The 21008-nt window shown below is 32.4% G+C and overlaps 3 protein-coding genes across 3 annotated transcripts in view; 1 reads left to right on the forward strand and 2 right to left on the reverse strand.

Moving 5' to 3' along the window:
* Positions 1–457, reverse strand: part of LOC128187768 (sodium- and chloride-dependent betaine transporter-like) — a 34936-nt gene extending 34479 nt beyond the window's left edge. Inside the window, exon 1 of the mRNA XM_052858339.1 lies at positions 324–457. The gene's annotated coding sequence lies outside the window, so the exon portion shown is untranslated. The remainder of the gene's footprint in view (positions 1–323) is intronic.
* Positions 1–21008, forward strand: part of LOC128187771 (pleckstrin homology domain-containing family B member 2-like) — a 167261-nt gene that overhangs the window by 82756 nt on the left and 63497 nt on the right. The gene's annotated exons all lie outside the window — the stretch shown is intronic.
* LOC128187777 (kelch-like protein 3) lies at positions 11273–19144 on the reverse strand. Its single transcript, XM_052858352.1, has 9 exons — positions 18898–19144; positions 18694–18805; positions 17318–18230; positions 16359–16464; positions 15245–15404; positions 14077–14376; positions 13369–13546; positions 13038–13247; positions 11273–11468 (listed from the first exon to the last, which is right to left on the reverse strand). Exons 1-9 carry the CDS (start codon positions 19045–19047, stop codon positions 11450–11452), a joined length of 2148 nt encoding a protein of 715 aa, XP_052714312.1. The 5' UTR covers positions 19048–19144; the 3' UTR covers positions 11273–11449.

The following is a 21008-nucleotide window of genomic DNA, read 5'->3' on the forward strand; positions in this document are numbered from 1 at the left end:
AACAAAAAGAGGAAGCATGTTCTTCTCTGGTGTGGATTCAAAATGAGAAACCCAGATGCCAATTAATTACAAAGTCGTTTCAAATTTTTCCTGATTACATCAACAAACAAAGTGCAGTCATCTTAGCTGTAGATAAAAATGAGCCTAAAGTATGAGTCATACGGGATAACAATTGCGAACACTGTAGAAAATCATGTATTTTCTCAACAATGTCGCCAACGTTACACAGCCCCTATGGTTCATCGAAGTAAGATATTTATTACATTTGCTCAAAGATTATGATTCTAAAATTTAAGAGTTGAACAAAAATATTTTCACCTTACCATAGACCCAAGACATAACAATACTCTCCAAGAGGGACCCAAATATGATGCAATAAGTAGAAGGGTACCAATCTACTAACTGAAAAATGTAAATTCCTCCCTGAATAGAGATATTTGAGATTCACTTCTCTAAAACAAATTGAGTTAAAAGTTATAACAAAATTAAACACTACAAAAGGCAGATTAAGAACAGCGTTCATTCAGAACCACAATGAAGTTTTTTTTAATGTTTAGTTACTTACTATTTGTATCAATATACTTAAACCACAAATTACATTTGATGTGAAACTTCATACACTTGTTAGTAAAAGCATTGTAATTCGACATTGTAATGATTCCACCAAAAGCTGGACTCAGTGAAAAGAAGACCTGCATTACTGCCTCTACCCACACTTTCAAAATGCAAAGTTCAAATGAAAAAGCAAGATCACTTCTAAAACTTTAATTATTGCAATTCAGCTATAAATTAACTGACTTTCTAACTTAATCAGTTCTAAATTTGTTGAGAACTAAGTTAGAAACTTGAAAATGGAAAAACTTTGAAAAAGTTCAGCTTCAAGTAAAAAGTATATCATCTGTAGCGCCATCTTACGCCAGACCTCGTATAAGGATGACGGTCAGGAGAATGTATGGTAAAATGAAAAAAAGGCTATGTATTAAAAAAAATCACAAAAAAATGAAAATAATACAAGGCATTTATGCCCTTGCATAAAATAACATTCTGTTAAGCTTCTGTTCTACAAGATTTTGTCAATATCCGACTTATGCCTACCTTTCCAACTGAATGCACTCCCCTAATCAAGCAACCAAATGATATACTAGTAACCCGTGAGGAAAGTAAAACCAGAATCAGATGCCACTGAATAGATCCTGGGTGTTCAATACCCTCGGAACGCCTCAGGACGTTAAACCCAATGAAAATATCATTATATTTTCATTCAGGCTTTTTCTTTAATAGGTTTTGTTTTAGCGAATTAAGCTTTGAGTGTTGAGCAAAAATGGCATAGTGATGAAATGCGTGAATGCAAAAAATATCTATTTAAATAAACAAAATGATACAAAAATATAAGGTATTTTATACATACTCTCAAAATTCAAATGCTGCTATATTGTATCAAAATAGCTCTGCATTAATATTTTTCCATTAATATATTCTTAATCAAAATTATGAATCTTTATTTCATTTCAATAATTTTTCAATAATTTTTATATCTTTGTCATCTAAAGTGAGAGACTCAAACATCAATGGTTTGTCCAATTCTAAAACGTGTTACATTTAATACTTTATAACTAGGGAATCAACAGAATATTTGTTTTAACCTCCCAGGTAAATGAGAGAATTTGGTAAGCTTTGTTACAGTGTAAAAATATCAAATGAAAAAGACAATGGGTTAAACTAATGGACTAATATAAAACTGAAGTTGAAATACCTTTAGATAAAGGGGAGATAGACCATACTGTAACCGGACTTTTCCCACTAAATTGTCCCAGGGAAACTTCTAGGAAGTAAAGAGGAACCCCGCAAAACATCAACGAGACAAAGAATGGTATAAGAAAAACAACGTAAAAAAACAATACACAAAAGGGTTTGATTAAAATTATGTAAAACTTACTCATTTTATGAACTGTTCATTTTCGCATGATTAAAATTAACTTTACAAGCTAATAGCAGTTTATCATATGATCAGAATGCCTCCTCCATTTCTCATGCACAAGTAGGGAAACCTCCATATATTGCACAATCCAACACTAAAACAACACAGGGACAGAAGGGACTCTATTTTCCGACCCCATACAGCTTTTTTCTGGAGACCCGAGGAATCGGATTCAGAATCCAGTAGCGATGACTGGTTTTCTAGAACATCCATTGAAACTGTCTTTTCTTTGGACGTTGGTTTTAGGTAATTTAAATTCAAAACAGCTGCACAACAAAGGAGAAGAGCGCACAATGCCTATCGAATCCCCCGTACCTAGGATATTATACGACTTATGTACATCTCATATAAAAGAATCTTTTATTTGGAGGTGTACATCAGTACATGTATAATATAGAACTACATTATTTGATCATTAACAAACATACATTTATACCTGTATTTTCTTCCTAGTTTCATTTCTGTATTTATTTTCATTACAACGTGATCTCAAACAATCTCTGACCGTTGTTTACTTAACATTCTCTTGACGGGGCAAAAATATTATGTATTATTTGTAGTTATTTGAAGGGTTTTATATATTTTCCCAAATTATTTTATCATATAAAAATTTGGGGGGAAAATGATTTACCTAAAACGAAGCAAAAGCGAAGAATATAAAAAGGAAACACCACTATGATTTGAAGACCCTCTCAGCCTAGACGTAGTCTATAGTCCTCCTCTTATCACACTGAACTACTATTCAATGTGAATAACTTTTATATTTTGACAATTATTTATAAATAATGTTTTCAGACTTAGTGAAAACCATGAATTTTAACCCAACATGTAATTGGTCTAGACTCCAATATAATATATCAATAATTAAAAAAAAATGAAAACTTATCCTTTTAATAAAAGTACATTAAGGATAGAGTGTAGACCGATTCATACCCTAAATTTGCAATTTAGCACGACAAATGGTCAAAATTTGGGCATGAAAGGTCATGTGGGTTAATTTCGAAACCTTTATCTCTTTTGTTTACACATCAAATGCATCTTTTTGACATGCATCATGAAATCTGTAGTATAAACAATGTATACAAGCCAAAAGAATTCAGCAACATTTGAACAAGTTCTTTTTCATTGCCCCAAGTTAAGGGGGTGTAAAGCTTTGTACGCCCCTGTCCTTTACTCATAGTGTAATGTCATAAAGGCTTTGGTTTGTTCGCCTGTCATTTTCATTAGTTCTCTCTATTTCTTGTTGCAGCATAAAAACTTGGATGACAATGGCAGTTTACTAATTCAAATTAAATTTTTCCAGGCATTTCACATCATGTATTTGAAAAAATAAAAAAGTGGCACAGTGTTCGCAACGGGAAATCAACCATATTATACTGTTTTGACTGGAAGTCAGTCAGGTATGATCGGTCAACTTTTCAATTCACTCATGTAAATTTACGTGTATCTTTACATGAAAAAAAATATAAAGTAATTACTCTTACTAGAAATACATTTCAAATATGGATTAGATTATTTACTCGACATATCCGTAATATTGATTATTTTTTGTTAGTTGTATATGCACTTGTTATGATTTAAATTTTTAAATTCTTACTTACAATTAAGCTAAACTATAAACACATTATCTAGATTTTATTAATTCGATTTTCTTTCATTTTTCCATATTCATCGTTTAATTTTTTGAAACATCTTTTTTAAACTGTATAAAGCAAAGATTTTTCCTTAGAAAATTACACTATATACATTTCGGAACGTTATCACGTCGTACATGTATAAAGAATGATTATTTTCCCCATCAATAACACCATAAAAGTTTTTTATCTAAAAAATGACAACTTTCAATTTCAAATTTATTTGAAATGCATCAAACCCAAGACAATGTAACATTGTGCGCATATACCCTAGGCTGATACAATTTCCATTTTTGACTGAGGCGATTGGTCTACTTATCTTTGTCTTTATGGCTTGTTGCAGACTATCTGAAGGTCGATATCGGCAGGCTATATTTCGGTAGTAGTTTGATGCCCTAGGTGATAGGATTCGACTTGAAACAAAGCATGGGAAAGCCAGGGGGAAAAGTTAACTAAACTATAATACAGCTCAAAGAGATGCCCTTATATGGGTGGTAAAGGGAAAGGTAAAATGCCAAGAAATTCTGACAAAATATTGTAACATTTTTTTCTTCTTTCTTGTCGATGCAGCCATTTTATAGTTGCAAAAAATGTGTTTTGTTGAGGTCAAAATTTCTAGATAATATATATTCAACTCAGTTTTCAAAAATAGGAGAAGCTCCGAGTGACCACCATCACATCAAGAAACAATAAATCACCTTCATATAAAAAGCACCTTCACATAAAAAAGCACCTTAAGCTTCATATTTAAAAAGCACCATTACATAAAAAGCACCATCATATGATAAAACACCTTCATAATTAAGAACCATCACATACAAAAGCACCATCATCATATAATAAAGCACCATCATCATAAAAAAAAGCACTATCTTCATAGAATAAAGCACCACCATCATATAATAAAGCACCATCTTCATATAATAAAGCACCATCTTCTTATAATAAAGCACCATCTTCACATGAAATAACCACAGCATGATATAATTAAACACCATCTTCTCATGGAATGACCACATAAGGCAGCTATGGCGTTCCACACAGAAGTCATCAGATCTGCCTTAAACTCGAATTTTAGCTTTAAAATAAACCAGTTTTCAATATCTTTAAATAGAGCTCTTCTTCTAAGGAGATTTAAATATTAGTCTAAAATTGGTCGCGACCGTTGGGCCCAATAACTTCTCGGGTTTTTTCCCGAGAAGTTGTGAATGCCGTTGGGCCCTCTTAATATTTCGATTCAATGTTCCTCGACACACATATATTTTATACGATGGATAGGCAAAGAACTTTTTTTGAAATATGATTTCACAAAACAGAGACCAATATCGGCTTTTATGTACAGTCATTTCCTGCATATCTTTTACTATTTTATGCTACGCTATGTTATGCGATTTCAGGGCTATGAGATTTGTATGCAATGAGAAATTGAAATGAAGAGCTTAATGATATTGTATGCAACAAAACAACATGGCTTATCCTAACATTTGTCTGATCAGTATTGATATCAATGTGTGACAAAACTTTAACCGGACATTTATCGCTTTTTAAAAAAGAACCGAACATGAAAGCCACTGGAATCACCTTTAGTAGTAAAATAAAAATTCTTGTATGTTACATTCAAAATCACCCAAACCGGATTTTTGAAATAAAAATCAGTATCTAATACCGGTATTACAAGATTTTATGCTTATTTTACGGACAAATAAAAACTTTTAATGTTGTATTTAGATTATTGAAAAGGACTATATATGTTATGGGCCTAAAATGGCCCCCTAGAATGAACATCATCATTTTACCGTAATTCTTTGTTTTCTTTGTTCAGATATATATGTGATGTTTTTACATAATGTTCACTTTGATTCATTTGTCCACAATTTAGAAACAATGACATCGTAAACACAACCTTTTCTTGCCATTTTTGCATTTTAGCACAAAACAGCTTGTTTTCAAGCAGTTTTTCTTTCAGAAAACATAGATCGCATGCTTAAACAAACAAAATATTTTTATAATCAGAGATGTATCTAGCCAAAGCTAATAAGTGACCAAAAAATTTTCCTTGTTCAAGCATGCGCTCTATATTTTCCATTCATAAAAAGATAAGAAAAATGTTAATTTTTGACTGAATTTGGTTGAATTATAGAAATACATGTAGCGTCACTTCTGACGTCATATACTGCTAGTGAGTGCGAATAAATCAAATATATAGGTGGAAAATATATTTTACATCAACGCCTCTAAAATATTATATAACATTTTATTGTACCAGAAACACTAAAAAAAATGGCGAATTATGGGGGCCAAATTTAACTCATATCATATATATATCTTTATTCATTTAACTCTTTCCAGTAATTTGTTCTGTAGATACCTTTCAGGCGCAATTGAAAAATATAAACTCCAAAAATGACTAAATGAACGAGAAATATTATAAAATACATAAACTCGAGATTTCGTGAAATTATTCATGCAACATTTTGATTACGAACAACTTCAAAACACATTCCAAAAATATGAAAATACTTCGAATGCTGGTCATTTGTCAACAAAACAACCTTTTCAAATTAATAAAAAATATTTAAGTATATCATTTTTGAAAATAAAAATCAACATTTTTCCCCCATTTTTCACATTCTATTGAAAAAACAAATGACAATCAAGCGTACACATATCTACGGCCAACCAAAAGATCTAGATTATCACCTTCCTTGGCAGTGACGGTCTCCCAGCAAATTGACCCGAATTCTGTCCACCAAGCCTTTCCTGTACTCATACACTTTGTACGTTTGTCGATGACGTTTGCTATTAGGTCCCCAGCTTGAATCCGGACGAGCAAGGTTTTTAATCCTCTACAAATTAGGAAATATTTTAATTTTAAATAAAAATACCATTGTTAAAACATTGTCATTTTTACATGTATCAATACTAGTCTTCATTCAAGAAAATACTTATCTTTCAAGGAAAAAAAACCATTCTTGTCAAACAACAATGATTTGAACTCAGTCAAAACAATGCATGTTTTATTTGTATTATTTTTAGATTGTTGCCTTTAAATAAGTTCAGCTATTGGCTCCTGTATGCGTTTACGACAGAAATGTTACCAATCGCGTCATACATTACACGGTATCATGATTCATTTAATCCTATAAGCTTAACACATAAACAGCGTCATATTCTTATAAACCTTCATTTTGTACCAACAAAATCTAAAGGGTTTAACTTTCTCATTAGTGGAATGAAAATAGATAAATTATACAGCAGAAAGGAAAAGTTTATGAGGTTGTTCTACAATTAGTGACTGTCTGTGAGATTTGGAGTGAGTTTCCTACGAATCCCCTGTGATAGAAAGAAAAGTCGGGCTGAGGATTGAGCAGAAGACCTTCTTACACACTAATAACGTATAAAAACGGAAAACTATATCATGATATGAAACAATGACGCCTTCAGTGCCTTACCTGCAGGAATGTTCCTTTGGAATGAACGAGTTCCCAAATTATCACAATAGGAACCGGTAACATTGGTAGTATGGCGAAAAACTGGCCAATGGCGATGGCGAAGTCAGGATACGTGTAGTTAGCCGAGTAAGGAGGACTGTACGCGGCACATGTTGCCAAAAAGAGAGTCTACTGGATAAAAAAAATATTGTGAAGTTTTGTGAAGATGTATGAAAACAATGACAATTTTTTTTCTTCAAAATTTTTCAACAACTCAAGAATAAATACACAATTTTATATCCAATAAAAACATTTCAATTAGAACTAAAACACGACATATCTTATGATTTTGCGTAAATAAAACTGGTTATAGCAAAAAAAAATTAAATAGTGCAGTTACTCTTATGTGTGAAACTATTTATTCCAGCATAAACATTTTGTGAAATCAATTGTTAACGTCGTAATATAAGATGGAAAAAGTTTATAAATGTCTCTTTGACCAATAATTGACAGGTTTCATAAATTTCTTAACCGTGGATTTCCATGATTTACTAGATTTTTTAAAAACAGTTTGTTGAATAATATACATGTTTAACATAAGTTCTTACCAACATGACAAATGGAGTAACTAAGCACCAGCTGATTCTAATGATGAAGGGGATTGATTTTCCTATCATCATCTGTATATTCCGATTAAAACGCTCTGCGTCTAAAAAAATACTTCATTTAATACAGATATAAAAAGATTGTATATATTTGTTAATAAAGATTTTAATAAAATAATCAATGTCATCCTTTTATCAATCAATTTCTCTCTTAATCAATTTGTTTTTGAGTTCAAAAATTGTATAAGTATCACTAAAGTCATATTCCTTTACTATCTATCGCAAATAACAAGAAGATTAAGGATTCAAACGCAAGGTACAAGTGTATAATGTAAATACATGATTTTCACAGTAACTTTATTTACAGTAAATATCACTGTCTCATTCCACCCTGGAAGAAACAAAACCGCTTTTAATCAAACACAATTGGTCCATGTTTTGTCTTAAAAAGCACGATTAAAAGAAGAAATTTCAAAACATTTGTTACATCATAAAACAAGAAATATTGTGTAAAATTATTTTAGAGGAGAATTTAGCATTCTTTAAGTGAAAAAATAATTAGCCTACGTTTGTTGTAAAAGGAATTCCCAACACAAAGGTAAAGGTACACAAAAATGCCGTTAAGAGAACTCTGAGTGAATTCATTTGCTTTGGAAATATGTCAAACACACCACTAGAAACTGTCTCTACATTCCCAAACTAAAAGAGAAAAGCAACAAAATCATTAAAAGTTTAAATTTAAAAAATCAACAGGGATCTGTAAGAGCCTTTTGTTTAAGTTAGTGTGATTGCCTGTATGTGTATTTTGACCAGCATTACTCGTATAAGCAGGATTTTCCAGAACAGTTTTGCTTTTCATTCTCTTCTTTTTTCCATAACCACTTGACATTAAAAAAAAAAGTGCCCAAAACTTTAATTTAGAATTGTACAGAACAATCTCCCAAGAGGTCTGGATAATAATAGCTATTTAAATAAGTAAAACCAAAAAGTGGCACTCTGAAACAGGCAATAGCATATTGTAGAAAATAAACTTATATAATTGTATAAAACTAATCCGAAAACCTGCTGATATTAACATGTCTTGAACAGCTGAACCAATGACCCTTTGAGTTTTATAGGGAAACTAAAATGAAAATCAATATCAAAAGAAATCTTTGGATAAAGACGAACGGGGCTTAAAATGCGATAAGGTCACTGATTTCTAAAATTGCTGTTTTAATATCGAAAACTTTAAATTTCCTATTAATTTCAATTTGCTGTTGCATGACTAAAATATAGGGGATTTGGAAAGAATTTCATCTTTGTAAACCAACCTGATCATTCAGGAACACGATACATATATCAGAATTTTAAACCAAAGTTTCAATGTTATAAAAACCTTATGCATCACAAAGTTTAGGCTTAGTATATGTCTTAATTTACACGTTTTGCGCTCGGGACCCCTGCACTGTGAAATATATTCAGCCCGTAGAAGAGAAGGTAGATGCAATGTATACATTTGTCATGTATCAAGTTCAAACCTGAAAGCTATAACTGAATAGTTTACTGTACCTGACTGTCCACACCAACCGTTATTAACATCAAGAAAAACAGCACTCCCCACAGGTGGGGCATCGGGAGTTTGGTCAGCGCCTTCGGGTACGCCACAAACACCAGCTCCGGTCCTGTCATAGATATAACGTGTTTGAAATGTTTGAAGTTTTGTAATGTAACTATTTTGGAGTTTATCTGCATCTGCAAAGATTTATAAGTACGCTACCCAACTTATATTTAAGCATTGAATGCCTATCTTGGATGTCGTCAGTCCTCTAACACACAAGCGGTGCAGACAAATTGAATAACGTATTTACGCGAACATAAGGGGGAAATATACACTGAATGTAAATATACAGACATGAAATTTCAGTTACAGACTACCTGTAAGTAAGTATATTTAATCAAGTAATCTAAATTGGTAATTCTTCATCGATTTATCAGTCAGATACATAGAAAAAATAGGCATACACCTAATATTTAATAATGTTGAAATTCAACGGGTGTTCAACTCTGTCAAGGTGTTAAAAACCGTCAATATCTGGGGTCATTGGTGATAAATTTTTAAATACAGAAACATTTACCTTTCTTGTATATACGCTTTTGGCATAAAGATATTTCATTCATATTTATGAAAAAAGCATCCATCTATGAATTAATCATTATTTTTTATCAGTCCATGTACAAAAGGTTAAATTAAACACGAGTTCACTTTTCTTTACACTATGTCAGTCTTCTTTAAAATCAGATCGTTGCTCGTCATTACATGCAGCTTATTTCAGATTCATTAAAAAAGATTATAATTTCCAAAACACCAAAGGACGTATAGCAAAATTCCATATACATGTACTTGTAAAACTAAAAAAATTTTCTATGAAGATATTGTTCACGTAATAAAGACTCTACTGCAGTATGCATAATGTCATATTATTACTATTTGCTGATATAGAAATTTCTTCCATTGTAAGGCCTTCATCTTTAGCTATTACATTCCCACAATGGAAAAAACAACAAATCCAGCGTAGAAACTCGTCAGTCCGTCGGCTAAAGTACCCATCCACGCATCCCTAAATGACAGGAAAGACAGCTTATTGTAAACCTCACATAACAATTTCATTGATTTTTACAATATTTCTCAATGAAAATATCATCATTCATGAAAGAAAATGAAATGTTCTATTTAAACAGGCATTTTTGTACTCTCTTATATTCAAGTAGTGTTTACTTCATTATTTGCGATATTTTTAATACTCTTAATTACTAAGTACGTTGCTTACTCACATAATACACTGGTTGTTAAATTTTTTGTAACTGGACATTGTAATGATCGCACCCCCAGGCCGGACCAAGTAAAAAAAATACTTGCATACCTGATTCCGTCAACACCTGCAACCGTTTAAGATGTATAAGGCAGGAGTAATATTAAAATTACATACAGAAACATGTACATCTCGAATTCATTTCCTTGATCATCATAATATCTTTGTAAGTTTATATACGTTAAAAATTTGAAAACATTTGTTATTCACTCAAATTCCAGAATCTCATTCTAAAATATTTTTTACTTGAAACATAGTTACTTTCCCAGCAATTTTTGCAATGTTTTTGAAAGGAACTGAATTATTTACTGAAGTATCCTGAAGAGTATTCATGTACATTTAATTGAAAGATATATCAAGATATTGTTGAACATTTGGTTCATGATTGAGATCAATGTTCCTGTGCTTGGAAGCCTCCACATTCAGAGGATCTTGTTGATTTTTGGACCCTAAAGCACGGTTTTTAATAGAAGGCTTTGAAATAACTACATGTTAATAATTTTATTACATTAAATTTATTTGAGATAGATTTTTTAAATAGTAATCGAAAAATGTTATTAGATCAATTTTCTTGAAGAACAGAAACAAAACAATCCCAATTTGAATATTTTTGAAAAGGTATATTGACTTATAAGATTACAAGTTTGACCATTTTGCCATAGCAATTAAGCCCACACAATTCTGGCTCTATTTCAAGGCCAGGTATTTTCATAATCATTACAGTCATGCAAACTTATAAAATAAATTCAAAGTAAAATAAAAAAAACCTGAATACCAACAGTTGCATACAATTTAATTACTCTTGCCCCATTATACATAAATGTTTCTAAAATATCCACTTCAAAAAAGTACACTGACAATAAAGATTTAAATTTGATCCGGTTTAGATTTTAAAATTGTCTTTAAAAAAAAACAACTCCAGAAAAGATTTCAGTTTGATGGATGGGCCTCAGTATTTCCTTAACCACCTGAAAACAAAAAGAGATATGAAAAGATTACTTTATAATCATATTGTACATTTATGAATTACAAATACTGTTCTAGTATAAGTTATAACTAATCCAGTGAATAAATGAGAAATAGGATTTGATCACAATTAAACCTTAAAATAAATACATGTACAAAAGGGAAGAAAAATATGAAAAATTTCTCACATTACCTACCGGTCAGGGATGGGGTATTGGTAATTTGTAATGGTAATTGAGAGTAATTAATTACAAATTTTGATGTAATTGAAAGTAATGTGTAATTGGACAAATTTTCAATTACATGTAATGGTAATTTAATTAATTGCTTTCAAAAAAGGCATGTAATTCCAATAACTTTTCAATTACACACTGATGTACATATAAATATCAAGCTGTCCACTACCCATTTTTCCCCACACTAACAATGGTACAAGGTCAAGTTCGAAGAGTAGTTAAAAAGCATTGAACTATTATTATATATATCATACCGAATGTTTTTCAAAATGGATTTTTTTCAGTGATTCAGTATTTAATAATAAGTTTCCCAAATTAAATTAAGAACATGTATTTGATAATTGGTGTCATCCCTTTTTGCTTAAAAAAAACTTATTTTCCTTCTTATTAGAATAATGAGTGTGTCAATTGTCATTGAGTTAGTTTATAACATCACTGTTTAATTTACAAACAAACTCAGTGTTATCAAAATTATATAAACTATCAAGTCATGCTTTGTAATTGATAGCCCTAAATACACAGAGCTAAAATGCATGGTTTCAAATGGGTGTTACGTTTTTGGTGCCTAACACGTCCACAGGGTGTGTTCCCTTATTGCTAACATTTGGATAATTAGGTAGAGAACAACAGGTGTGAATTGTGTTTTGATAACAATTATAGTCTGCCCTCTACCTGAGATTAACCTGTACTTTGGCATTGTATTTACAAATAAAAAAATGTGTAAAAATGCAAAGGAGAAAGTTTTCATTTAATAGTTTTGCATGCAGGAAATATTTTAGTTGACATGATAGGTGTAGGTTAGGGTATATGACTTTTAAATGTTTATTGAATATCAAGGTGGTATGGGACACCTCCATATTGTGACTACCAGTACCTGCATATTGAAATAAACAATTAATCCAAATTTACATTTTTTCTTTCCAAAAATTGTAACTTATCAGAGTAGTTAGCAAATTCTCAAACAGTGAATTTTTTTTTGATTATGAGGAAATTTTATTCATTTTATAGACATCTCCTGAAATGTTTATGTGTTGTAGATAAATCATGGTTTTAGTAAATTTTGATGAAAATGTAATTTGTAATTTAATTAATTACTTCAGCAAAGTAATTGTAATTTAATTAATTACATTTGAAAACTCTTGTAATGGTAATGGTAATTTAATTGAAGAATTTAAACAGGTAATTGTAATTTAATTAATTACTTTCCATTGTAATTGACCCCATCCCTGCTACCGGTACATCATTTACTTAAATTTATTGACAATTAAGGCAGACAAGTCTTATCAGACAAGAAAAGCTATGATGACCTAGCTTTAATGTGACTTCTTTACTTACTTATTGGTTTCTATGTTGTAGAACAATTTAACTTTGTTCTCATAGTAAAAACTGGAGGGCTGCCCATGATTCATTTGACTGTATCCCCCTTTCAGACAAACATTGCCCCCCTCAGCCGAAGTAGAGGCAGCAGCCCTGGGCTCAGGGAGTGCCTTCACAGAGAACCAACAGTTGGTTCTAGGATTATAACACTCCACCGATGAAAGCAAGCTGAATTGATGAAAAATATATGAAAACAATTGTAAAAGTTATCACCCAAATTTCTTTTGATTAATTTTAATCAATATTTCTCTTTTTGTCCTGAAAATTGTGAAGACATACTGGTACATACCAATTGCCTTCACCTATTCCACCAATAGCAAATATATAGCCATCTACTTCACAAAGGGAATGCTCCATCCTCGCAACATTCAATGGAGCCACTGGTCTCCACTCTTTGGTCTCGTATGAGTACATCAATACTTTATTGGTAGGGGAGGGACACTCCGAGTCTATGTACCTGGCTCCACCTACAAAAATTGCATAATCAGATCATCTTGCATTGACTTTAACATGATTTAATTTAACAAATATATATTAAAATTTTCTTCAAAATGAAAAATAATTTGGTCAATTGCAATTTTGTGACATATGCTTTGCTCCAAACTCTGTCAAAGTCCCATGGAAATTCGACCACCTTGATCTATCTACTACTACTACTTTTTCCCTTAATAAGACATTTAGTTTCCATTTTAAAGTTTAAAAGATATGGTCAAGATTTAAAAAAAGGTAAGACACAGTAAAGAAAGAAAACATGTCTTTCAGTCTAGAATCTTGGTGACATGAAAAACTAAAAGCATTACATAAGCCTAAGTCAAGCTTCATTATCTAATATTTTCAACTGATGATCAGAGAGAAGGATATCCACAGAGTAGAGACATACAGAAGTTTAAAAAAAAGAAACACTGGAGAGAACTTCCCAATTTACTTTCAGATGTCCATGGTATTAAGAGTTACTGGCATACTAAATAATGAGGTACGTAGAACTGTATCTACTTACCGACCATGTACCACTGGTCTCCTCCCCATACCATCTCCTTACGATAATCCCTACCACTATCAGAGAGGGGCAGGTCCTGCATTCCATCTCTTTTACTCCTTTTCTTTTTTACATGTTTGTCGTTGCTTTTTCCCTCCATTATGGAAATATGTTTTTGCTTTGGTTTCCTCCCCATCATACAATCCATGCTTTGTAGTCCAGTTGGGTTTGGATGATTATTAAACGCACTGGCTGGCTTTCCAGCCAGCCATGCAAGAACTTTAATGTCATTCTCTTTTTCTTTGTTGTTCATCATAGACCCTAGGTATATATGTAATTTATGACAATACAATAAGCTGTTTTACTTTCAAGCTGCAAGTTCATGCAATTATTATAAAATAATAAACTCTGGTCATTATATGTACATAATTATGAAGCAAGTCCCTAGCTCTGTTTACCTGAATATCTAACTGCATGATTATGTTTAAACATCAATTTCCAAATTGATAATGAAATTCTTTGTAAATGAGTTTTCTGTATTCTGTCCCTGGGACAGACCATAATAATATCTTCTAAATCAATTTAAAAATTTAAATTTTTGAAGTGTCTAAAAGTTAGGAACATTCATGCACTTTGATAAGGTTTATAGTTTAAACCTTGATCAACTTAAATTTGAAAGTATCCAACTACCCATGCCCTTTTGCCAACTACATCAAGTGAATAAAGGTGACATAAATATAAATAATTAAAAAGTGGTTATGTACAAATAAGATGGCTATCTTAGCTACCTAAATAGTACATTGTTACCAAGGTAACCACCTAGAGTAACTCTCGCGAAAAAGGAACTTGGATAATAGAATGATAGGTTTAATTGGGATTTATAAATGAAATCATCATATTTCATCCATCATTTGTTAAACTTTCTTCTACTATATATAAATAATCATACTCATTAAGAAATAAAATTCCTTTATCCCAAGAGGTCTTAATTTATACATGTAAATGAGTTTTACTGAATTAAATGATAACTACTGAAAGTCACACAATGCTATGTGTACTTGTACACGTCAATTTTATTAAGATGAGCCTGAAAATATATACTTTTTACAGTTTTATCCTCCTTTTTATATCATTTTCACATCAATTTTTTTATATACTTTTTGATGGCATGTTGACAATAAAATATTACATTTTGATTCCTTGTATTGCTTGATACAAGGTGCAGAAATGGTGGATGAGCTTTGACTTCGGGAACAGGCATGAAGATTAAAATCATCCATAGCATCTTCAGTCATTAGAACAATGTCAAAAGTGACATCGGGTTCCTTGAACTCAGAGCTACAGTGTGTCTATACGGGCAACAGAAAGAAGAAAGGCAGAAAAGGAATAGGTCAGAAGAACAGAAATAAAGATTAGAATGGAATGTAACATTGAAATGTTGAAATGGCTTACGTTTACAATGCACATTGAAATGTTTTTGAATGTAAAATTGAAACATTAAAAAGAAAATGATATATATCAAATATATTTATTATTTTAAGCCATCTCACAAAGAAGTTTTTGTTCTCTCCATTAGTCAACCAATAAATAAGAATGTAATTCCTGTAGGTATATCTAATAAAATTCTGGGCATCATATAAATCAAATAAATTCTTTGAAAAGAAAACTGAATTTTCCTTCCTAAGTTTATGAATATTGCAAGTCAAGGAAGGGTAAACAAATGAATTTCAAGGTGATATATACGCAGTATTCCTACCGGGGGGTAATTAAACGCGAGGAATTATTAAAAATCGTGAGGAGCACCCTTAGTGAATTTTAAAATCTCGCCATTAATTTTTGAGAGTTGTGAACTATGAGATATAAGGATAAAAGTTCCACGTTTGCAAATTTATATTCTCACGATTTGATACAAACAGCGGGATCGCGGAATTAAGTACTCACATGAAATAAGGAATTTACAGTTATCAATACAGTCATTTCATTGATTCATTCCAGTTTGGAGTTGAGTTTTTAACATATATATACTGTACTTACCTTTGATGATACTTTATTTACAAACTGATGATCAATCTATCTAAGCATGATTTGTATGTTGCACATTTAGCAAACCTGATAATGCTGTCAATTCAGTTGTTTATCATTTATGACACATCATCTTTTATTGTGGAAGTAAAATTATTGAATACCTGCTTTATACTATATAAAAAAAACTTAAATAAAAAACTAGGCATAAATTATTTTAAAAGGAGAAACAATTTGGTACACTATACTCGGGCTATAAAGAAACATAACTATTCATGCACCTTTAGATATTGCTCAACACTTCCTCCACTGTTGGCAAGGCGCCTTGGTTCTTGAATCTTCAGATTTAGAGGGTCTTGCTGATTGAGGCTGATGGAGGTTTGAACCCTACAACAAGGTATAAAAGATGCATTGAATTCTCATATTCTTAATTACACTGTCATTTTTTTTCACAACAAGAATAGAATTCCTGGGTCCCCCGCTGGTCAAGCAGTATACTAGTATCGAGTCTATCGACCAAGGCTGATTTAGGAACTTGACCAAGGTATAAGTGGTATAAACATTTGGTATAAATTTAATGAAAATCCGTCAAAATTTGTAGGCATGAGAGCGCTTACAAGGTCAATTTTTGGATAAAACGGAGTCATTATTGTGGTCAAAGTCCCATAACTCCAACAAAAAGTATCGACCAATGCTGATTTTCGAATTTGACCAAGGTAATAGTGGTATAAACATTTGGTATAAATTTAATGAAAATCCGTCAAAATTTGTAGGCATGAGAGCGCTTACAAGGTCAATTTTTGGATAAAACGGAGTCATTATTGTGGTCAAAGTCCCATAACTCCAACAAAAAGTATCGACCAATGCTGATTTTCGAACTTGACCAAGGTAATAGTGGTATAAACATTTGGTATAAATTTAATGAAAATCCGTCAAAATTTGTAGGCATGAGAGTGCTCACAAAAAAGTGTGATGGACGCACGGACACATGGACACAAGGACACACAGACGGACGCCCGGCATTTCTATGTCCCCGCTCCGCGTTGCGGCGGGGGACAATAAAATAGAGTAGATCCTTTAATATGCATGTTTTACATAACAGACTGGTAATAAACATGTATATGCCTTATTTAACTTATGTTTATGATTATGTTTATTGTTTAATTTCAAGCTATAAACCTATGATTTATCTTTTTCATATATAAAAGGTAAGGTAATATTGAAGAGTACATGTACTTACCAGTTAGCCATAGTGATCAAGCCAACACAATAGGGGCTCTGCTTAAGGGCTGGACATTTTACGAAGCATTTCATCAATTGCTGGCTTGATAGGTGTGAGAATCTCACCATATCCATCACTCTCTCCAGATTCTTCATTCGATCCCCAGGATGGTGAAGCCAACTTACAGCGCTCTCAAAAATGTCCATCTCTGAACTCACATTGAGCCTATCATTGGACAAAATCATGCAGACTGTGTCCACATCCAAACCGTAGAAAGAGGAACTGTTCCTTATCTCCATAAAATTTTTGGCTACGGCATCCATTAGAATGTCACAAAGATGCACATCTTTACGACTCCTCATCTTTTGCAAAAGAGCAAGCATGTCATTGTGACTAAGAGAGGGGATTTGCTCCAAACACATCTGTGTGATTTGCTGCACTTCGAACATCCGAGAGAGATCAAGTACCTCATGCAGACAATCAGGCTTAATGAAATTGATATTACCAGAATAAATGCAATTTAGGAATGCCTTCAAAGAACCCTCTGAAACTCCAGTAACCTTAATTTGCCTAGGTCTGATAGGTGGCTGAGTAAAGTCCTTGCTGTTAAATAACTTCTCAAACAAAGGACTCTGACTAGCAAGAACGACCTTATGCACCGGGTAAATGATGCTGCCTAGTTTGAATGAAATGTCACATATCTGTTCTCTGTTATAGATCTCATTCAAATATTGGCCGATATTGGCATAGTGCTTGCTGTTTGAAGCCTGTATATGGCCTGAGAGTGGTGCACTATCAGTTTCATTTTCAGTCTTGGGAGATGATCTTTTAAGGTTTCTGGGGACCTCATCCTCTGATGCAGTTGATGAAACTGAACTTGGTGGAGAAACTGAACTTGGTGGAGAAGGAGTCTGGTTTTGGTTTCTGTCCACTATAATTGCATAAATACATTCTTCAAATAAATGATATACCTTCATAACAAAGTTTCAAAATGATTTAAAAATTGAGAATTATTAAAATAAAAATGAATTTTTTTTTTGTAAATATCTTATGATCTAAGAGTCAATCCTTTAATAGCCCAACCTCCACTAATCTTCAATAAATTTTATTAATCTCCTGAACTCAGTGTTTGAAGTTGTTTCTATTTAATCAAAGCTGCATTAAACAGCTTAATAGTTGACTATTTTAATCCAATAGAAAATAGAATTCCTTTAACAATTGTATTTCTAGTAACAAAAATAAAAAAAAAGGTTTGAAAAAAATATTTTGGGTTAAAGCTTACAAACCTTAAGTCATTTGTTCAGAGAAGGCAAGCAACCTTTTTTTATGGAGAGCCAAGTAAATGCCAACAGGATCCAACAAATATATACAAAGTAAAATGCGAATACCCCTACCTTTCTGCTGAATATTTCTAAACTTCATGGAGTCCAAGACCACAGACCCAGAGGAGGAAGTTGTAGATGTAGAAACCCTAGATGTAGAAGCTCCCAAGGCAGCATTTTCAGCCTTAAATAAAATGAATATATTTCAAACAATAAAATATAGATTGATAACAAATGTAAACAAAAACATTACTTTTATATTAAGCAAAAACTTACTTTCATCCTCTCTTGCCGCTTCCTCTCAAGCCAGCAGGCCTGAGGGTCGGCATCCTCTTTGCTCATGAAGCTGTACCAAACGTCCCGATTTACTACAACCGGTTCACGCTTTGGCAGGACTTCACTTGTTACAATCATAGTGTCCTTCATCTTTGGACACGATGAATTTCAAGATATCCAATACGGCCTTTCAAATTTCTGAGGTTAATTAAAGAATAAAAATAAATTAACAGTTGATAGAATGTTCCAATTGAACGATGTACAGTGGAGCCTCAGATATCCGGACGCCAGATAACCGGACGCTTCACTTACCGGTCGATTTTTATTGGGAACGGAATTTTTACACAATAATTTGTCTCGTTTATCCGGAATTCCGCGTTCCGGATCCGGACGGTCAAATTTTACCACATAATACAGTTTTCCTTTAAATTTTACCTCATTTAACCGGACGGTCACATTTAAGTGTTCGGGGGCACAAACGTTTTTTATGCGCAAGTGCAAATTGGTGTAAAAACATCTGACACTGGTTGTTGGTTTTAAACAATGCCTTCGTCCGGTAATCGGGGTCACCTTTGTCACGCTATGTACTCGCCCGAGGATATTACGATAACCATGGATGCGACATGTTTAATTGTCGCCATTTAACTTATGAACTGTTATTGTTTGATTAAAATGTCATGAAAATTGTTTAATTTGTGTTTAAAAAAGTCATCTATTGATTGAATTAAAATTCTATTAATCGTAGTGTGATTAGATCGTTCGTACGCCTATTCATTTTAAAACGTAATTGAAATGAAATATTTGATAATTTAAGTTCTGTTTACGATAGTTATTAAGACCGCTTGGGATGTTCAGGGTATCGACATTAATTTTATAGCGTGTGTTCAATAAACAGTGTAATAATAATGTATGCCAAACATGGCGTGGATGAGTGTTCACGCTACTTGTAAAAATCGCTTGGGTGCAATTAACGCTATAGGAAGATGGATACGTAAAATTAGCTTGGGTAAGTTCTGTCAATGAAAAAATAGCTTGGACAATTATCAATAAGGGAATATATACAGATTTTCACCCATTTTCAATCATCAAATGTTGAGCAGCTTCAAACATGTTAACACCACCGGCCAAGAGAGCGAGAGTTGCGATCACCGCTACCTTGAAGAAAAAGATTTGTCAGCGTAAAGTGGAACACCGACTTTCTTCTCTTCGCTTTGTTATGCGAATATAATTAAATTATCGGTTTAATACAGTGATTGTTATGTACATGTACATGTACATGTGTTGCATTGAAGAATGTAGTGCTAAGTTTCCTGTGGAAAAAACATACCTTAAATAATGTTTTTAACAATATTTTGTTTTGTTAATTTAAAAAAAAACTTTTTTTGTAGTGCTTATGGCTATCAAAATAAAATATTTAATTGGATAATTAATTTATGAGTTATGCTTCTATAAATATTTAAGGTAAATATCACAATTCAGATATCCGGACGCTTCACATATCCGGACGATTTGGCCTGGGGACAAAAGTGTCCGGATAAGTGAGGCTCCACTGTATATAACCACACACGAGTACCCGACACTTCCGACGAATCGATTGGCGATGGCGAAGATTGATAGTATTCACAAACTATCAATCGAAAACGCAGCTTCTCTATAGCAATACTATTATGTAACTAAGGAAGTCTAAACATGCCCGCGCAATTAACTTGATATGGCAGGAAGTAGCATAATTTCTAGTCTTTTCGTTGAACAAGATATTTCCGGAATTTTTTATAACATGCAAATGAAAAGTCGATCAATGCATGTAGCATGTAGCTTTTTATTCAAGACCTAAATAAAGCAAGACAAGTATTTCACTTAAGCGGAAAAACGCAAATATCCTTAGTTACATGTAAGATATCTCTTCAACGAAACGATACACGGATAGGCTATATCCCCAAGTACCCAAAGCTGAAAACATTGCGCGTTTCTCTGTAAATTAATTTCTGCGGTTTTTATCATTTGCAATCACTAAATATAACCTGAAACGTTCTAATCTATAAAATTATTAACAAAAATAAAAATATTTTTATTATTATTCAAATAAGCCATCTAAATACAACGTTTATCAC

Source organism: Crassostrea angulata, chromosome 6 (assembly GCF_025612915.1).
Source record: "Crassostrea angulata isolate pt1a10 chromosome 6, ASM2561291v2, whole genome shotgun sequence".
NCBI lineage: Eukaryota > Metazoa > Mollusca > Bivalvia > Ostreida > Ostreidae > Magallana > Magallana angulata.